Source organism: Solanum stenotomum, unplaced genomic scaffold (genome assembly GCF_019186545.1).
Source record: "Solanum stenotomum isolate F172 unplaced genomic scaffold, ASM1918654v1 scaffold17555, whole genome shotgun sequence".
Lineage (NCBI taxonomy): Eukaryota > Viridiplantae > Streptophyta > Magnoliopsida > Solanales > Solanaceae > Solanum > Solanum stenotomum.
This window is the reverse complement of record NW_026024612.1, coordinates 217,769-237,141: the sequence shown is the minus strand read 5'-3', so window position 1 is coordinate 237,141 and position 19,373 is coordinate 217,769. Positions and strand designations below refer to the sequence as shown.

The following is a 19,373-nucleotide window of genomic DNA, read 5'->3' as shown; positions in this document are numbered from 1 at the left end:
TATAATCCTAACATGTTTTTTCTACATATACACTACCGTTTCCCTTCTCAACACAATATCTTTCTTGAATAGAAAATTAAAAACTTCTAGCTATGGCAATCATCAAAATTCTCCACACTTTGTTTGGGGTTTTTGGTATGAGTTCTCATTTCTATTTTTCACTTTACTTTTCTTGGATTTATATTATGGATTCTTTTTTCATGACTTGTTCTTATTTGTTTCTTGGAATAGGCAATATTACTGGCTTGTTTCTCTTCTTAGCTCCAATGTAAGCCTCCTTGTAATTTTCTTTCAATATTTAAAATGAAATATTACTTTGTGGACAAAGTTATCTGATTTTATCCTGATAATAAGTTTCGTCAAATAGTTGAGGTGCATACAAGTTGTACTAAACTTTTTTTTCATTTTGATTGTATAGGATAACATTCAAGAGGGTTATTATGAATAAGTCAACAGAGCAATTCTCAGGCATACCATATGTAATGACACTTCTCAATTGCTTGCTCTCTACTTGGTAAGATTATTTTCTTCAATTAAGCAAACAAATATATATATGTTCTTTTCTTTTAAGAAAATTTGACTTATTTTGACCTTGTAGTCAAATCTTTTAACTTGCTCCCCCTTTTATTGAAACAATTTTCCCCTGTTGAATAGTCAAAAAAGCAGAATTCTATACAAGGTGTGGGTGTTAAATTTGTAAAGAGCTAGGTTTAAAAAACTCATTACAACTTATAAGTGACCTCCATCCATACTCTTTTGAAAAAAAAAAAACTTTTTAAGTTATTTAGTTTGTGATAAATACAATATATTTGGATCAAAGTTATCGAGTTCAGCCGAATTGTCTAGCTTTGCCCTGGGTTAAGAAGATAAATAAAATGTGTTTCACCTTTCAAGTGTCAAAGTATATATTCAAAAGATATGTATGAAAAAGTTGAAATTAAAAGAAAAAAGGGAAAGAAACATTTTTTTAAAAAGAAAATTAGTAGGACAAACGAATTGACGACAGAATGAGTATGTGATTGATAAAAAATTGATGGATTTTTTGTAATAGGTATGGTCTACCATTTGTGTCACCAAACAACATGTTGGTATCAATTATCAATGGCACAGGAGCAGGACTTGAGGCATTCTATGTGTTAGTTTTTCTCATATTTGCACCAAAGAAGGAAAAAGCAAAAATCTCTGGAATTCTATTTGTTGTCCTTTCTATCTTCTCAACTGTTGCATTGGTCTCAATGTTAGCTCTTCATAGCAATAAAAGAAAGGTCTTTAGTGGCTTTGCTGCTGCTATTTTTTCCATCATTATGTATGGTTCTCCTTTGTCAATTATGGTATGTATCTTTAAATCTTACCTCTCTTGATACGAAGCGTTTATTCCCGCTAATTAGTCGGACTAGTAGGTTTCAGATATCAAATGACTAACGTGTAGCGATATTGTGTGTAGATAGAACAGGGTAAGAGGTGTAGTAGGACTAATAAATTTCGATAGAAATAGCGCTTGCTGGCTACTTTTTTATCCTATTTTAGGAAAATAAGTATCGTCATGAAATTCTAAATTTTACTAAGAGAAAAATTCAAGTCAATATTCAAAAGTTTTACTAGTGAATTTAAATGTGACCATTAGTAAATTATTACCCTAAATTTTGATTTTTTGTTGCTTTTAACCTAGATATTGAGTTCCTAATAAACATTCTTTGATATGGACTGCTTTATCCTTTTGATTGGACTCAATACATATATGATTAGTCGGTCTAGAAGGTTTAAGATATCGAATCCTATGGAGAAAATAAAAAACAATACTTTATCTTAAATAACTTTGCTTTTTCATTGAATAGACTACTCATTGTCCTATAAATCATTTCAAGCTACTTTTGTTGACAATGCTTATCTTCTTGTTTGGTTAAATAACTTGTCGAGTATATTTCATGTAATTTGTTGTTATTAATGTATTTCCTATTTTGGCAGAGGCTAGTGATCAAGACTAAAAGTGTGGAGTACATGCCTTTCTTCTTGTCCTTGTTTGTTTTTCTTTGTGGCACCTCATGGTTTGTCTATGGATTGCTTGGAAAAGACCCTTTCATTGCAGTAAGCACACTATAATCTTACATTTCTTTCAACTTTTATCATATGGTCATGAGGGGTAAAATTGACTTTTTTTAAAACTCGTATCCCATATATACACTCAATATCTATATATGTTGTGTGTATATATAACATTTTATTGAAAACTATGTATTTTCACTTTAATGTATACCATTTAATAGAGACGGGTTCAGGATTTTATAAGTTCTATGAGTTCAATTCTCAGGGATTTTAGTATTGAGCTTAATTAGTATTAGATTCAGATAAACTCGATGTTAAATCTTGTTATGTTATGAATTTTTACAGGTACCAAATGGAGTTGGAAGTTTTCTAGGAACAGCACAATTGATATTGTATGCCATTTATAGGGAAAACAAAGGACAAATCAAGAAAGGTGAGGAAGATGGAAGAGTAGAGATGGAATTAGAGAAGCCATATGAGAAGGAAATACCTAACACCCAAAATAGTGATGCAAAAGTATGATGAATTTAATTAGAATATTCAATCAAAAAAAGAAAAATATGTAACCAAACTTTGTGTTATTTTTTTTTTCCTAATTGGAAGGAGTAATCCTCATTATATCAAGTGTGTACTTGTAATAACTTAGACATCATTAGTATTCTCCTTGTTATTGTGAAAGTTCTTTTAAGAAATCAAGAGTCTTTTTCAAACAATTTTCTTTTTCTATTTCAGATTTATTATCAGAATATTAAAAGTTGAAACACAAATATTAGTATCATTAAAATAAAGTGGGAATATAGTTGAACATTTCTATAACGGTTGTTTGTCTAGATATTGTTTAGCTGTTATAACGAAATGTCGTTAACATATTGTTTGTTCGGATATTTTCTAGCTGCTATGTAGTGATATATAGTTAACGTATAATAAATATAACACGAAAATCAGTTCCAAAAAAAGGAAGTGATTGTTATATGATAAAATGTTACTATTATAAAGAATGCTATTTCAAATGGCAACCGATACCAACTTTCAAAGTTTAATAAAAATAAAAAGAAAATAAGATTAATAATAAATAAATAAATAAAATAAAAAGAATAGTAGTCACCGTTTTATAAACGAATTGTCTTTGTACGTCTACTTCTGATATTGTTGTGTATATCTTCAATTGTTGGTTCCAAAAAAAAAATCCAAAACAAGTTCAACGTAAGAAGTATTGAAAACATAATAAAATTTAGCATAAATTATCAATTTCGTCTTTAAATTATTGATAATTTTAAAAATATAGTTATACTTGATTAACTAAACTTAGATATACCTCCGATCTGCAATATGATATAACAAGTGGTCTCAAAGTCTTATAGGAACATAAGTTTCTTAATAAAAAGTAGAGAAAAATGTTGAAAACACTCTAAATTTGACAAGAATTTAGGAATATATATTTCACTTATATTACAAGATCAGAAGTCTTTTTAAGGCTATTAATAATTTAATAATAACACTAATAATTTACATCGAATTTAAAAGTGTTTTCGAGGTTTAAAGTAAGTATTTCCTAATAATTATGATTGAAAAGAGTATGATTTTGTTAGGCAGAATAAATTTGTACAAGTTGATATATTCTTGGAACTTTAAACAAACTTTTTTTTTTCAAAAAATTATTGTCCAAATTAAATGGTGAAAAAGATCACATGATTTTGTGACGAGTGAAACATTGTTTGATTAGAACTTTTCAGACCAAACAAGAAATGCCGTAATTATCTGACGCACTGTAACTGAAATTCAAAAAAAATTGAACCATGCCACACATCTTGGAATCTGAGCTTTACTACAAAAAATTTACTGTAAAAAAAATATTATTATTTTTCCGCTTCAATTTATTTGTCCTACTCTTATTAGTTAGATATAACAGATATTCGGTAGAAATAATTAAGGTGTCATTGAAAAAAAATATGTATGAAAAATATGAAGGTATCATTATGTATATTCATTATCATATATTCATATTAATCAATGGAATTGTATTAGAGATTTTTAAGGAAATGTCTCATGAGGGCATCTTCAACCCTACATTCTATTTCACTCTCTAAATATAGAGTTCTCTATTTTTTCTGATAATTAATTCCAACTCAATTTCATATTTTACTCTCTAAAAAAGAATCTTTTTTCTTTCTCTTCAATATTATATTATTATTTCTATTTCATTCTTATTTTCTTATTTCATAAAATAAATCCTTTATTTCTTTTTCCTAATAATTACTTTATATAATTTCATGTGATATAAAATTTTATTTTTTCAAATTAAAATTTAATCTGAATTTTTAAATAACATAAATTGCAAGAAAATATTATATAATATACAAATTAATGGACAAATTCAAATAAAAGTGAAATACAATTACATAAACACTCAATTTTTGAAATTATTACATTGCTTCCATAAATGCTATATTAATGCATTACGGAGTTCAAAATGAGCATTTTTGTCCTTAATTTTTGTATGTCTAGCTAAAAATTGTTCTAACCGGAGATTTTCATTTACCACAATTTTTGTCGTTGGAATTGGAGCCTCTACAATATCTTGAATTGATGCATTAAGATCACTTTCATCCTCAATTATCATGTTGTGCAGTATAATACATTTAGTCATTATATCATGTAGCACTTCCTTTCTCCAAAAACGTGATTATCATGCAATAATTGCAAAACTCCGAATGCACGTTCAACATCTTTTCGGTACGATTCTTGTTTCATCGCGAAATATTTCTTCTTTTGAAAACGTGGATCACAAATAGTTTGAACAATTTTTCATCTTATCATTTTAATTTTATGTATTCTTTATAGTGAAAGTTAATAATAAAATCAAATTATATTATTGACGAAATTTAGAAAAAGTTAAAATACTATTAATTCGGGATGAAGTAGTAAATATTAAATATTATATTGCATTTAAAAAGAATTATGAATATATTTAATTAATGATATTATATGCAAAATAATATGTTAATTAGAAAGTAATAGAAATAATAATAAAATATTCAAAAAGTGAAATAGAGAGTGGAGAACTACTATTCACCTCTCTAAATATGAAGAATAGAGAGTAAGATGAANTACATTTAAAAAGAATTATGAATATTAGATATTTAATTAATGATATTATATGCAAAATAATATGTTAATTAGAAAGTAATAGAAATAATAATAAAATATTCAAAAAGTGAAATAGAGAGTGGAGAACTATTATTCACCTCTCTAAATATGAAGAATAGAGAGTGAGATGGAGGTTGGTTGGAGTGTCCATTCTCTATTTTACTCTTCAAATATAGAGAATGGAGAGTAAAACAGAGGTGGGTTGGAGATGGTCTGAACGTCATATTTTGAAGGCTTAATTTGTTAAATAAAATATTTGGCTTAAAACAATGTCAATTTTATCGCATGTCAATCAATATTCTTGAATTAAATTTATATTTATTGAAACTTATATAATTAAATTATAGTCTATAATTTATTGGATGATATATTTGAATTTGATAGAATTCAAATCATTTTATATGTCCAATAAAATTTAAATGATTATAGCGTGTTCCGATTTTCATTGTTTTCTTCTGTGATACTTGAGTAAAGTTTGTTTTTTTATTACAAAAATAATAATAAAAAAAAAAAAATAGCAACATTTTTACTACAAAAGTTGAGTAACTTTTTTAATTGTTAATTTATACTTTCTCCGTCTCATTTTATGTGACATATTTTTTAATTTAACTCGTTCCATATAGAATGTCTGCTTACTATAATTAGAAATAATTTAATTTTAAAATTTTCTTTTTATCCTTAACAAAATGATTTACTACCACACATATATCTAAATATTATTTTAATTAAATCACAAATTTTAAAAATCTTTCTTTCTTTTAAACACTATCATCTAAAATGAGACGGAGAAAGTATAACTTTATGTTAAAGTATGAACTTTGTGTCTTTTCAAACTTTTTTATAACATAAAACCCACAAATATCACTATCTTAGAGAAAAGAAAAATTGGACATTATTGTGGAATTGACTAATAAAGCACTTTTGATTCACAAACTTACCCCAACTTTACCTTAAAAAGTTTCAAATCACAAGCGCCCAACTGAAAATCTTAACTAACATGACAAATTAGACATGATTTTTGTCCTGTTCAAGACACCTAATTTTATGCTTGAGGTAAATTATGAAGGTTACAATTGTTTGTCAATAATTATGATCTTTGGCCCTTTCCATGAAGTGGGAGGACAAATAAATAATCAAGGAGTATTGTAAGATGAACGTGAAACGTCTACTTAAAATGAAAACAATTCTTTCTTTAATGTTTTACACCGTGTAAATTTAAATTAATAAGATCAATAGATTCTGGATATCTATTATATAGTAGATAAAATTGACTAAAACCTACCTTGGTCAAAGGGCATATAGGATAGTGCCTAATAATTAGTGTAGAAAAGATCTTATGCTTCCCCACAAATTGAATGCACAATAACACTTGGAGTCCCTAAAATATAGTTCATCAAAAGTATATTGGATGTCATAGTTGCAAAGATTGATGAGAATAGCACATGGAACTCTTATAAAAACAAATTGCTAAAAATGTTTGTATTTCTATTTTGTGGGCATTTCTTGATTTAGAGATGCACCCCCTATTTGCATTTGCAAATTGCAACCAATTGAATGTTAGGTAGACACTAAAGAGAGTCCTCTTTCTTAGGGCAGTGTAACCTTCAAAGAAAGTACTTCCCTTTCTTTCTTCCTTTTCATGGTTGGGGTGGGGTGTGCTTAATATAAAATCAGTCCATAAACGTGTCCGTGTATTCCATTTAGACATTCAAACTAGTCATATTTTAAATGAACACCTCCAACTCTTAATAAAGAGTTTCAATAAGGTACTTTTGTTGAAATTTTGAAAAATAATAATTCTTGCATGTATTCTTATTCGTCTGTTAGATAGTTATATTAATCAGATAACATATGTCATTCCGTTTAAATATACACATTTATCTCAATAAGTCGTAAACCCTTAAACATTTTCTACTTGAGGTTAATGCATATAGTTTAAGGAGATGACATATTTTATATGACTAACCTAATTATGTAATACATGAATAAAACAAACACAAGGGTGTTTTTAAAATCTGAATCGAAGGTGTCTAATTAGAATATTTTATTATGAATTAAGGTGTTTAATTAAAACGTGATTTAGTTCGAATATCTAAATGAAATATCCAGACGTGTTTAAAAAAACTAGCTATGTATTAAGCCTTTTTCTTTCTTTTCTTTTTCGTTCGACAAGAATTTATGATTATATCATTATGACGTTATATTTTAGACTTTTTTGTGTGTATTTGTCTTTTCCTTATTTAATAGATTGTGATTTATCATCGTCTATTTGGTCATGGATGTGTATTTTTAATTTAATGTAACTTATAAATGAGGACTAGTTGTACATTAAAATGTAAGATTTGTCAATAAAACAATAACTACTTGCGGTGGATTGGGGGAGATCATAAATTTGAAATTGAACAACTTATCCATAAACATTAGAGGGTGTAAATAACATCTCTGGTACCATCAAAAGATGTGGTGCAGTGGAGGGCTATTCCTCTCTAAATTAGATGTCTTGAGTTCGAGTGAAAAAAATCATTGGTAGAGAGCGTTTTCCCTCGAATGGGCCATACACGACACGAATCCAAATCAGTCGAGCTCCAATACAAGTATCAAACATCGAATGTAAAAAACCAAAAAAATCAAACAAACATAAATGGTCGAGAAGCCACAATTACAATATTTTGTTGTGAACTTATATAGTTTCACAAGCAAGACAAAACTATAACAATAACCTCCTTATCTCACATTTTAAACAATTTACAAAATAGGTGCATTTTGATGTNTTACAATTAAATCAAATTAAAAAATAGTTTGCAAGTTATTTTAAATAGTTTTGTCACTTATTTTATAATTTTTAGATAATATATATGTTTTACATGATTATGTATATAATTATTATATTTTATGATTATTCAAAAATTGTCTCAAAAAAGAGTTTGTTTTATATTCAATTAAATTAATTTGGTTTAAAGTACAAGTTATTTATTTTATTAGTTTAATTATTCTTATTTTATATTATTTTGTTTTATTTAATTTTGTTGATTTGAAAAGCACATCTTATTTAAGTTACGCTATTTTAGTTATGGCCATAGTTTTAAATAATTAGTTTTATAAAAGTAATAATAATAATATAGTTTGCAAGACTTTTAAATAGTTTGTCACTTTTCATAAATTTTAGATGGTGTATATGTTTTACATAATCATGCATATGATTAGTATATTTTATGATTATTCGAAAATCGTCAAAAAATAATAATTATAATAGTTTTGAGTTAATAAGTTTTATGAAATTCAAAATATTTTCAAGTTATTTTTTAAAATAATTTTATCACTTTTTAATAATAAGTATGTGTAATTTGCAATCACGTTATTTTATAAATATTTGAAAAAATCATCACAAAAAGATTTTACATCGTAGTTAAATACTCTATTAATTTACTTTAAGTTATAGTTATAATTTCGAGCTAATTAGTTTTGTAATTGAATTAATTAGTTTATAATTAAGTTAATTATTTTCATTTTCGTTAAGATTAAGAAGCTCATTAACTAATTTATATTAATTCATCTTATTTAACTTTTGGCCGAATTCACCAATTAAATTTAAGTCGGCTAAGCTTTTAACTTCGTTCGGTTATAATTGTAATCTTATGTAATTGCAATTGTAGCCACTTCTTAACATTTCCTTCAACCTATTGTTAAGACCCAAAATTGNAAACAAACCCATTCCACACAATACACACATCATATCCAAATTCCCTTCCAAATAAAACAACAATACGTACAGCAGCCCAAACAAAAATGACCCACATCGTTTCTTCTTCTTTTTCACACATACTAGCCGACAACAACAGCAGTAGGCGAACAACCCCTGCATCCTCTTTCTTCTTCACTAGCACGTGAACGCGTCTCCAGACGTGCCCAACGTCAACAGTAACTGGCAGATGACAAGACGCAGCTGCGTCTCCAGACGTTCCCAGCGTCAAAACAGCAGTAATCAAATGGCGGAATCCACGGAAAGAAGCAACTGCGCCTGCCCTCACCAACTCGTGCCAGCCCTGCTGCCTCGTCCGGATTCTTGGGGATTTTGGAGAAAATCTCGTACCAAGGAACAACTTTCGAACGATTTTGAAAAGTGTGAGTTGGAAATTCCGATTTTGCCCTATTCCTATCCTTTCTTCATCCAAATCCGAACCCTAATTCCCTACTATAAATACTATGTTCTTCTACTAGTGTGGGAGAGGTTTTTTCTTTGGAATTAAAGTTTTTTTTTTTACTAAGACAGAGAGTTGTAAAGGAGGAAGATATTGGAGACAATTTTTTCTTTTGAAAGAAATATGAATACAAGAATATATACATAAAAGGAAAATCAGTAGCTATACTCAAGCGAGAATCGATAAAAGATTTTTTCCTTTGTGTTCGTCGCTTGCAAAACCCGTCGGAATCTTGTTGTGGTAGTGAAGTTGTCGTTCCCTGCTCGTTCTGTCTCGGTGCCGCTGTCCGGAAGAAGGTAACATTTTGCCCCTCACTTACGTTCCATTTCGATTCTAAATGTTGTGTGATAACCCATTTCTGTGAGGTATCTTCGGTTCCGTTTCTTCTCCGCTTGCTCGTGATTTTGATCGATGCTCTTTTCTGTTTCTGATTCAAAATGTCAGAATCTCGTTGATAGTAGAGCAATATTATAGTATCTATCTCCATTTTTACTTGATGGTTATTTATGTCATGTTTCGAATGCTGGTACGTTTTAGCTTCTCTGAAGCTAGTCATTCGAGTAAGCCTTAGCATGATCCTTTAAATCGTTATACTCCATGTCGTCATGCGTAGCAATCCCAATGGCTTGTCTCCCTGCCATCTTTAAAAAAATAAAAAATAAAAATTAAGCTAGTATGATAAAATTCCTAGTCTGTTGATGTGAATTCCATGGTTTGGTTGAGGTCTGCTGATGATGCTACATATAGAAGAGTTAGTTTGGTTAAGTGAAGTAGCTTAGTTCGATTAAGTTTCCGGTCGATTGCATGCTAGAAAATATCTTTGCTTGGTATATATTCATGTTGAATGATCCTATTAATTAGTTTATGTTAAAATTTGTTTTCAGTTGCTCCTTGCTTAACTGATCGTAGTCGATTGTGTATGTTTGGAAAGGGTCGAGTTATTTCTCCCTGATCTATTTCTAATTTGATCACACCCATTTTGTTTACTCTTGACATCGTCGTATAATGTATCTTTCAAATTTGCATAGTATAAGTGATGGATGAAAGTCATGTGTTGATCCATTCATTTATGATAGCATCTTCTTTATACACTTGATTTATTTGGATTTGGTTGGAATTTTCATGAATGAATGGATTTACGGGTTCCTAGTTTGGTTATTATAATTGGGTGGGTCAATATAGTATACTTGTCTTTCTCTGGTTGTTTTTGAAAAGTGATGAATATCCTCTCCTTTATTATTATTATTCTTTTATTCATTTTGTGGGTCATATACTTGTGTTGTCAGCTATTATGTTAATCTTGGTTCCCAATGATCAGTGCATTCTTTAATTACTTCTTCAAAGTTATTAACACTCAATATGTCCCTGTACGAATTACTTTAATAGGATTATATGTTTTATTTTTGTTATATTTATATTGAGTTGGATAACGTATTAATTCCTTGCCTTGTTATGTTTGCATGTGAAAATTCCTCTCGAGTCCATTGTGGACTTCTTTGCCCCTCTCTTGCATTTCGAAGTGAGCCATGAAGGCTCAAACTCCTTTATCGAGTTAACCTCATTTCCGAGTGAAAGAAATTGACGAACAAGTGGAAAGTAGTGAAAGGGCTGAAAAACTAAATCTTTGGGTCCCAAAAAGTCCTAAGATGGACAATATACATTCAATATACGCTATATACAACAGTATACACTCACACTACCGAGATACAGGTCAAAAACGCAATAAAAAACAGGGCTGGAGTGAAATACAGGTGTTTGGAAGCAAGAAATACATAAAAAGGGCTGATATACATGCCGATATACACTGACATACATCAGCTGTATACCAAAAACGGGAATCATGTTAAACTCCAAAAACAGCAACGAAATTGGCCAAAAAGGGGCCCGAATTCAATTTCTCCCTTACTCTTTAATTATTTAATTGTGATTATTTATTGTTTGTTGTTTGACTCTAACTTTATAATTGTTAATTAACTTAGTCGAATTCCCCAAAAAGACGAACTATCTCTCTGTGTTGTTTTGTTTCTAACAAAAATTTTATTTTTATCAACTTTTTGTTTTTTCATTTATAATCTTCAGTCTTTTTTTTAGTTTAAAATAGTTTTTTTTTCATAAACCAAAAAAATGACTCAAATAAAAACCAATTAATTTAGTTTCGTTAAAATTCTTATTACTTGTCTCTAAATCAAATATTTCAATTAAGGTCTCATTTTTTCCTAAAAGATAAAATTTGCTATTTGTTTAACTATTTTTTCAAAGTTAATCTAATAGTGTAAATAAATAAAATTTACTTACTTAGTCAATTTCTCAAAAAGGTTAGTCAATTAATTTAAAATGATTCTCATATTATTTCAAAATGAATTAAATAAATTCTAGTCAATCTAGCTTCTTTGTAAAATTTTATTCACTTGCATTTTAATCCAAATGTTTCATTTTAAGGTTCCTTTCTAAAAATAAAAAATAAAATAAAATAAGATGTGTCATTTAGTTAATCATTTTCTCAAAGTTAATATCGTAAGGTATTCTTTTTATCATTATTAATAGTCAAAATATATTTTAGTCAAGTCGCAGGTCAACCGCATGTTAGCGGGCACTTCGAATGCTTAAACCCTTCTCGAAGTGTAAATTGAACCCCGAACCTTCTTTGGTATTTTCAAATGATTTTTTCTGTTTAAATCTTTGAAAATTATAAGTTTTTCTTAATTTCTTTAAAAAATTAAGTGGCGACTCTTTTTTAAGTATTTTTCTTGAATTGTTTTATACTTAGAACATTTCAAAAAAAGTAATTTTTCTAGAGATAGGAAAATTACGGCACAACAATAGTTTCACAAGCAAGACATAACCTCCTTATCTCACATTTTAAACAATTTACAAAATAGGTGCATTTTGATGTTTAGAAAAACAGATGGGTAAACTTTTTCTTCATTCTTTTTAAAGAAAATCTTAGCAACAACAATAATAAATTTATATAACTCTCATCCTAATTATATAAATTCTATGATCCTAGATTTAATCACTTACTCCCTTCGTCTTAAAATACTAATTTATACTTTCCGAAGTTAATTTGATTAATTTTTAACATTAAATAATATTTAATTAATTTAATATTTTAAAAAATATATCAAATATATTATAAATTATAATTCTTCTAGCTCATATAAGTATGATGAAAAAATATATATTAAAATTAAAATTTATATTATTTAACTCCGAATAAACTAACAAAACATAATAAGTAATTTGTGACGGAGGAATGAAGTGTTTTGGATTGAGTCCTTTTCAAGATGGGAATTGGAGAATAAAAGTCAAAGATTATGGATATGTAATTAATTCTGTATCAAAGTATTTATTGTTGAAAGAGAATTTATTTGAAGGTGATATTGGTGAGGTGGATAGAGATGAAGATTAAGTTATCTTAGATACATGACTGTTTTAATAAGATTGAAGGCTTGAGATTTTAACTTTTGTCTGGTTGACATATATAAAATGAATAACATTAACATACATGGTGTAGTTTTATTGCTTATGAGTGAAGTTTAGAAAAGGCAGGATGTACATAAATTTTATGATGTAAGAATATAAATATAATGTAATTTTTTAATTAAAAAAATATAAAATAAAGTTAGAATAATAACTTATAAGTTTTGAGTCGTGGATCGCTCATGTCGACCGATTCGGTCTGATCCAAGCAAAGATTGTTTTCTGAAAAAAAAGATAAGCGTTAATTTAGAAAAGGGGTATGTAAATGCTCCAACGTAAATATGTTTTCCTTTTTTTAAATTAATTTTTTTACGGCGCTTCTGAGAAAAGAAAAATAGAGAAAAAAGTTATCTTTCTTTTTAAGAACGATTTAGTTTGTGAATCATAAACTTTGATTTCTTGAGACTCAAAGTCAGATTTGGAGCAACAATTTCACAAGATTCAATTATCAATCCACTGTTGTTAACATGTACACAATCTTGTTCCTCTTACGTAAATTATTACAAAACTTGATTCAAGAATTTGAGAAGTTGATGTAATAACAATGAAATAGTGTTTCATTGGATTTAATAAATTGATATTAAAAAAGTACAATTGACTTGTTGCCATTCTTGAAATTTGAAGAAGACACCAAAAAGTAAATTAAATTTGATCATTTTATAAAGGCGAAATGGTCTGATGTGCCCTTGTACTTGTATGAGGTTGTATTATAAACCCTTCTACTTAATCTTTTACCAACTAAACCCCTAAACCTATTGAAACTTGATATTTTAAACCCTTTTTTTGACATGTCATCCTATGTGGCATTTTTATTTAAAGTGCATGTGATACACATATTTCAAGAGCGTGAGGTCTTCAAAAAAATTGAAAATGTCAAGTTTTGACCTAATTTAGAGTATCTTCTTCCCCATTTATTCATATACCATTGTTGGACAAAAAAAAAGCTTTTTTTGGGGGATTTTCTACTTATCTTCAAATTTTTTCTCCACTTTTTTACTTGTTTCAGATTGCCTTTCATCTTCTTTAAAGGATCATTTATTTCTTGAACAAATTCAGTTTTTATTACTCTACAAAGAATTTTCACAAGTAACAAATTTCTTTCATTGCTCCAAACAAATAAATAGACTTATCTATCCTATTCTTCAACAAGTATTTCGTTTCCTCCGAACTAACATCGTCGGAGCTATCAACAACACCAATTTATGCAAATCGTCAAAACACAAAATCATAAAAAACTAAAAAGTTAGATTGATCCAAAATTACAAAGAGGGGAAGAAGAAAAAAAGAAATATGGAGGATGAGTGAATAAGAGAATATGAGGGTTGAGTAATTTGAACGAGTCGTGAGATTTTACTAGTGAAAACCTTTGGAATGAGAAAGGAGGAAGAAGAGAAATCTGGAAGATAATTGGAAAAGGAGAAAAAGAATTTTCAAATAAAAATTTGGGGTTTTAATGTAATTTTACCATTTTATTTCGTACGTGGCAGTTAAAAATGAGGTGGAATTTGACATGTAGGAGGTGGATTACACGCACTATCCACCATGTGAGAAAAGGGTTTAAAATACTAAATTTCAATGGGTTCAGGGGTTCAGCTGGTAAATGATTAAGTAGAAGGATCCATAATAAAAACTCATACAAGTATAAGGGTCCATCAGACCATTCCACCTTTTATAAATAGATAATTAATAGATTTAGCCTAATGTGTAGAAGGTTTTCGATTAAGACCTCAAAATAATTCAATAATAAGTGAACAAATAATAGTGGGAGGGGAATGAAAAAAGTAAATACATATAAGAACAATAATGTAGGTTCATGCTAATCATCAGGATATAAATGAGGCAACAAAAATAGATAGTCATACAAAAAAATAATACTACAATTACTTAAAGATTATTCAATTTCTCAATTATTACCACAATTCCCATATTAATTATTATATTTTTTACCCAAAATTTCTTTTCAAATTTAACTAGTACATGAATGTTTTTTAATAATATATAACACATCTTTAGAAAAAAATGGGAGCTCCAAAAAATTAAGCTCCAAATCATTATTTTAGTGCATTTAACCTTATATTAAAGATCTTTTTTTATATAAAAAAGAGATATAAAATTAAAAATAATTATTAAAAAACTACAAAATAAAATCACTGAGGAGCAATGACAAAACTTTTTAATCAGTGCAAACGATAATTACTAATTTCTTTAACAAAATAAATATTTATAAGAAATGCTAAAAAGAAGGGACTTCGCTAAAGGTAGCTACTTAATTATTTATAAGTGAACGATAACCCAATTCATGATGTGATAATAGAGACTATCAACTTATAGCCAAAATCAGCCATAACGTTCAATGATTGAAACAAGTAATATTTGAAAAGAGTCTATTTCAAGAAATTTTTCTAATCAAATATATGATTTGATCTTTCACATGTGATTTTCTTATAAAATTGAAAAGACATTCACATGTTAAATCTTAGTGGGGTTTCAACAAAAGAGTCTTTTAACACAAACAAAAATTGTTACCAGTAAAAATAATAAGCCAAAAAAAAAATAGAAAAAGGAAAATGGTTCGAATTTGCCTTTGTGTAATTCATTATTGTTAAATTTTACAAACAGTTTTTATTTGTTATTGTTATTAAAGGAGCTTCAATTTAAAATGGGTAGACTCCACGTAAAGGTTCAAATTTATCTCTCAAATTTTACTATGATTAAATGATTGGCTTACGTTTGATGTACGTATATGAATATTGGAGTATATAATTTCAGTTCCTACATTACTAATTTCTTGTCTCTTCATTTCAATTTGTTTGGTCTATTTTAATTTGGTACATAATTTAAGAAAATAAAAAAAAAATTGAATTTGGTGGTAATAACGAACCTAAAGGAACATCATTACTCACTTTGTCCCACTTTATAATTTATATGACTTACTTTCCTTATAGTTCTAAAAGAATGATACATTTCTATATTAAGTAACAATTTAACTTTAAAATATTAATTTTACTCTTAATGAAATGATTTATAGTCACATAAATATCTATACTTATTTTAGACCATAATTTTCAAAAGACTTCCTTTTTTTTTAATTCCGATACTAAGTCAAACTAACTCATATAAAATGGAACTGAAAAAATATTATTCATTGTACAAATATGGGAAGCTTTGTATAATGAGAATAACAATCCAAAATAGCTATATATAAACTTGACTCTCATCTTCTCTCATTTCTATCTTTGTGCCCAGCTCAATTTAACACTTGACTTGCTACAATATCCAATTTTAACCATCAATTAACCACCCTAATTACTTTCCAAATCAGAAAATAAAAACATTTTTTAAGCAAACGTTAGAGTTTTTATAGTTAAATTTTTTGCTTGCTTCATGAGATCAATAGTTTAGATGATAAAATAATTTTGTACATGAGTACAAGTTATAACATGATATTTTACACTGACAATATATATAAGTTATAGTTTTCTTTTTTTGTTCACATGTATAGACGATTCATTCACCAAATAAAATCATTGTTTTTTTAGGTGCTTTTACTTTATTTTTATAAAATACAGATGACACATGCACGAGAAAGTAATAAAACACTACTACAATTTACAATCATGAAAAAAACAAAAAGGCCAGAAGTAAACGTGCAAAAGAAAACGTTTAGTTTAAAATCTTTACAAAGACAAATTATTAAAATCTTTAGACCTGATCGTCACATAAAATGATATTACTTTTCGTTTTATATTAGTTGTCTACATTTTTTATTACTCGCTTTTTAATAAATAAATTACGAATAAAAAATAGCTTTACTAATTTACCCTTTTAATTTTTTTTTAAAAATTTACAAACTTATTTACACTATCAAAAAGAATTAATCGTAAGTGTGAAATGAAAAAAAAAGTTAATTGATTTTATCTTTTGTACATTGACAAGTAATTAATATGGGACATAATATGAAAAAAGAGTGGAAAGAAGGAGAAAATCGAAGAAAAATTACTAAATATGACTAGCATGTAATTAATACTTCCGTTTTAATTTAAATATGTTAATTTAATTGGTCACGAATTTTTATTTTTTTTTAAATTGATTTTATTGTCTTAAATTACAGAGTCATGTCATTCGTTCAATCCAAGATCTTAAATTTATTGAGTAGGATATCAGAACTAGAAATTTACAAGACGAAAAAAGACATTTTTTTGTCACTTAAATCGAAACGGAAGGAGTATACCATTTCGCTACTCCATTTGTTGTCTGTCGTTGAGTGCTTTGATTAGCATTTGAGAACTGTTTTTGGTTAAATGTTAGAATTAGTTCTTCATTTATCTTTCTTTCTCTTTTTTAATTTTTTTTTAAAAAAGACGTGTTTGATTTTAGATGATAGAAGGCTTTGCTTTTTATAAGCAGAACATATATTTTTTTATTTTTTTTTCAAATTTGAGATATCATCAATATGTCACATGTGGTCTTTTCTACTTGATAAATGATCATTTAACCCCGTTTTATCTGGTATTTATATTTTTTAATTTTGAATATATATGAATAGATATTTAATTTATATAAAATTAAACAAGTAAATATATTTATCCTATTTAGATATTCTACGTGACAATTTGCGTCCTACATAGCATCTTATATGACGTCCTACATATATTCCCCCCTTCTACCACCGAGAAATGTTTATATATATTCAAGTTTTGGGAATAGAGTCTTCCTTAATAGAGATAAATTTGAAATTTAAGTTTTATAGGTTAAATATTTAACCCATAAATATTTATGTAGTTTTGTATGTATTAGAGAAAAATAACTTTGTACATATGGTATAAGGATAAAATGATTTATGTGTCAGATATATCCATACGAAATCCTGAAAATTGTTGAAGAATATTAATTGGCATGCATAAACATATTATCAAGTGTAGTATTTCCATTGGTGTTTTTCATTATCTGCTATGTTCTGCTCATTACTGCCATAGTGAACTTTTTACGGCACGAAACCAACTAACAAATGAATTTTGACACGAAATTGTTAACTAAAAGAAAAAGGGGGAAAAAAAATAGGGAAAATGGTCTGATATACCTTTCAACTTTGTCATTTACAGCTGATATATCTCTCGTTATAAAAGTGGCTTATATATACCCCTATTGTTATACAAATGACTCACATATACCAATACCATTTTCCTCTAATGGAAGTGAAAAAATTATTTTTAGTTTAATTTATTATTTTAAAAAAAATATTATCCCATATGGGTATATTTAATCCTCCTCAAACATATATTATTTTTTTAACTTTTTTTTCTTTCAATGACTAATTTAGATTTATTATTTTGATGGTCAAATTTATTTAAGTTTTGCTAATATTCTTGTAAAATTTATTATAGATGACCCGATTTTTTTATTCAAATACAAAAATTAAATCACAATATATCCAAAAAAAATTATTTTAAATTATAATATAGCCACAAAAAATAGTTTTAAATTTTTTTCTTTACACTAAGGAATACAAGAAAAAATAAAATAAGAATAAGAAACTCAAATAATGATAATCAAGAAGTCAAAAATAATTTATGTCCAAAAAAAATTAAAATATACCTTGAAATTTGCAGAAAAATCATATATACCCCTAAATAATTTTTTTAAAAAAATCAAAAGTTAAAAATATAATTTTAAAACTATTTTTTTCACTTTCGTTAAATGAAGGGTATATGTGAGCTCATTTTATAACAGTAGGGGTATATATGAGCCGTTTGTATAACGGTAAGGGTATATATGAGACACTTTCATAATGAGGGGCATATCAACTCCAAATGACAAAGTTAAGGGGTATATCAGACCGTTTTCCCAAAAAAATATGTTCTTTTTCTTTTTTTGTCTTTTTTGGCGGAATAACCTGAGTGACTCTTGTACTTGGATAGTAAGTAAGTTGCACCTTCGTACTTATGACTTTACCAACTGAACCCTTAAACTCATTGAAGCACAATATTTTAAATCTCTTTCTCATCCGATGAGTTTGTGTAGTGCACTCGTTTTACACATGGAGTTCATTGAGTTTAACTGTTCATTTGGCAACAGTGATGAATATGAGGGTTCAACTGACAAACGGAGGCGAGTACCGAAACATCTCATGTCATTCCACTTTCTTTTCTTTTCCATTTGTAACTTCCTATTTGAAACTATAAAACAGTTATTACTATCACATAAGTATAAGTATTCCTTTATTCCTAACAAGAGATTTTTTGGGTTCGAATCACGAATACAGAGTCATTTTTATTACGGAACGCTTTATATTTAATATGAATTTTCCAACGTGAATCCAAATGTAATCGGACTTTAACATGTATAGCGGACACACAAACGGTTTTCATTTGGCAGAAGAGTGTACTGTGACCCAACTGATAGGGAAGATAAGGACAAGAAAAGGGTGTCTTTTAGCAGTAACTGCCCTTCCTCTGGGCTCTGGTCCTATATATAAACCCTTCACTATGACTCAATTTCATAAAG

At 27.8% G+C, this 19,373-nt stretch overlaps 1 protein-coding gene across 1 annotated transcript; it reads left to right on the top strand.

The window, feature by feature from the left end:
- LOC125850536 (bidirectional sugar transporter SWEET1-like) lies at positions 1-2,753 on the top strand. The gene is made up of 6 exons (XM_049530396.1): positions 1-135; positions 232-268; positions 419-514; positions 1,052-1,331; positions 1,966-2,085; positions 2,389-2,753. The coding sequence occupies exons 1-6, from the start codon at positions 93-95 to the stop codon at positions 2,563-2,565; spliced, it is 753 nt and encodes a 250-aa protein (XP_049386353.1). The 5' UTR covers positions 1-92; the 3' UTR covers positions 2,566-2,753.
- The last annotated feature ends 16,620 nt before the right edge of the window (positions 2,754-19,373 follow it).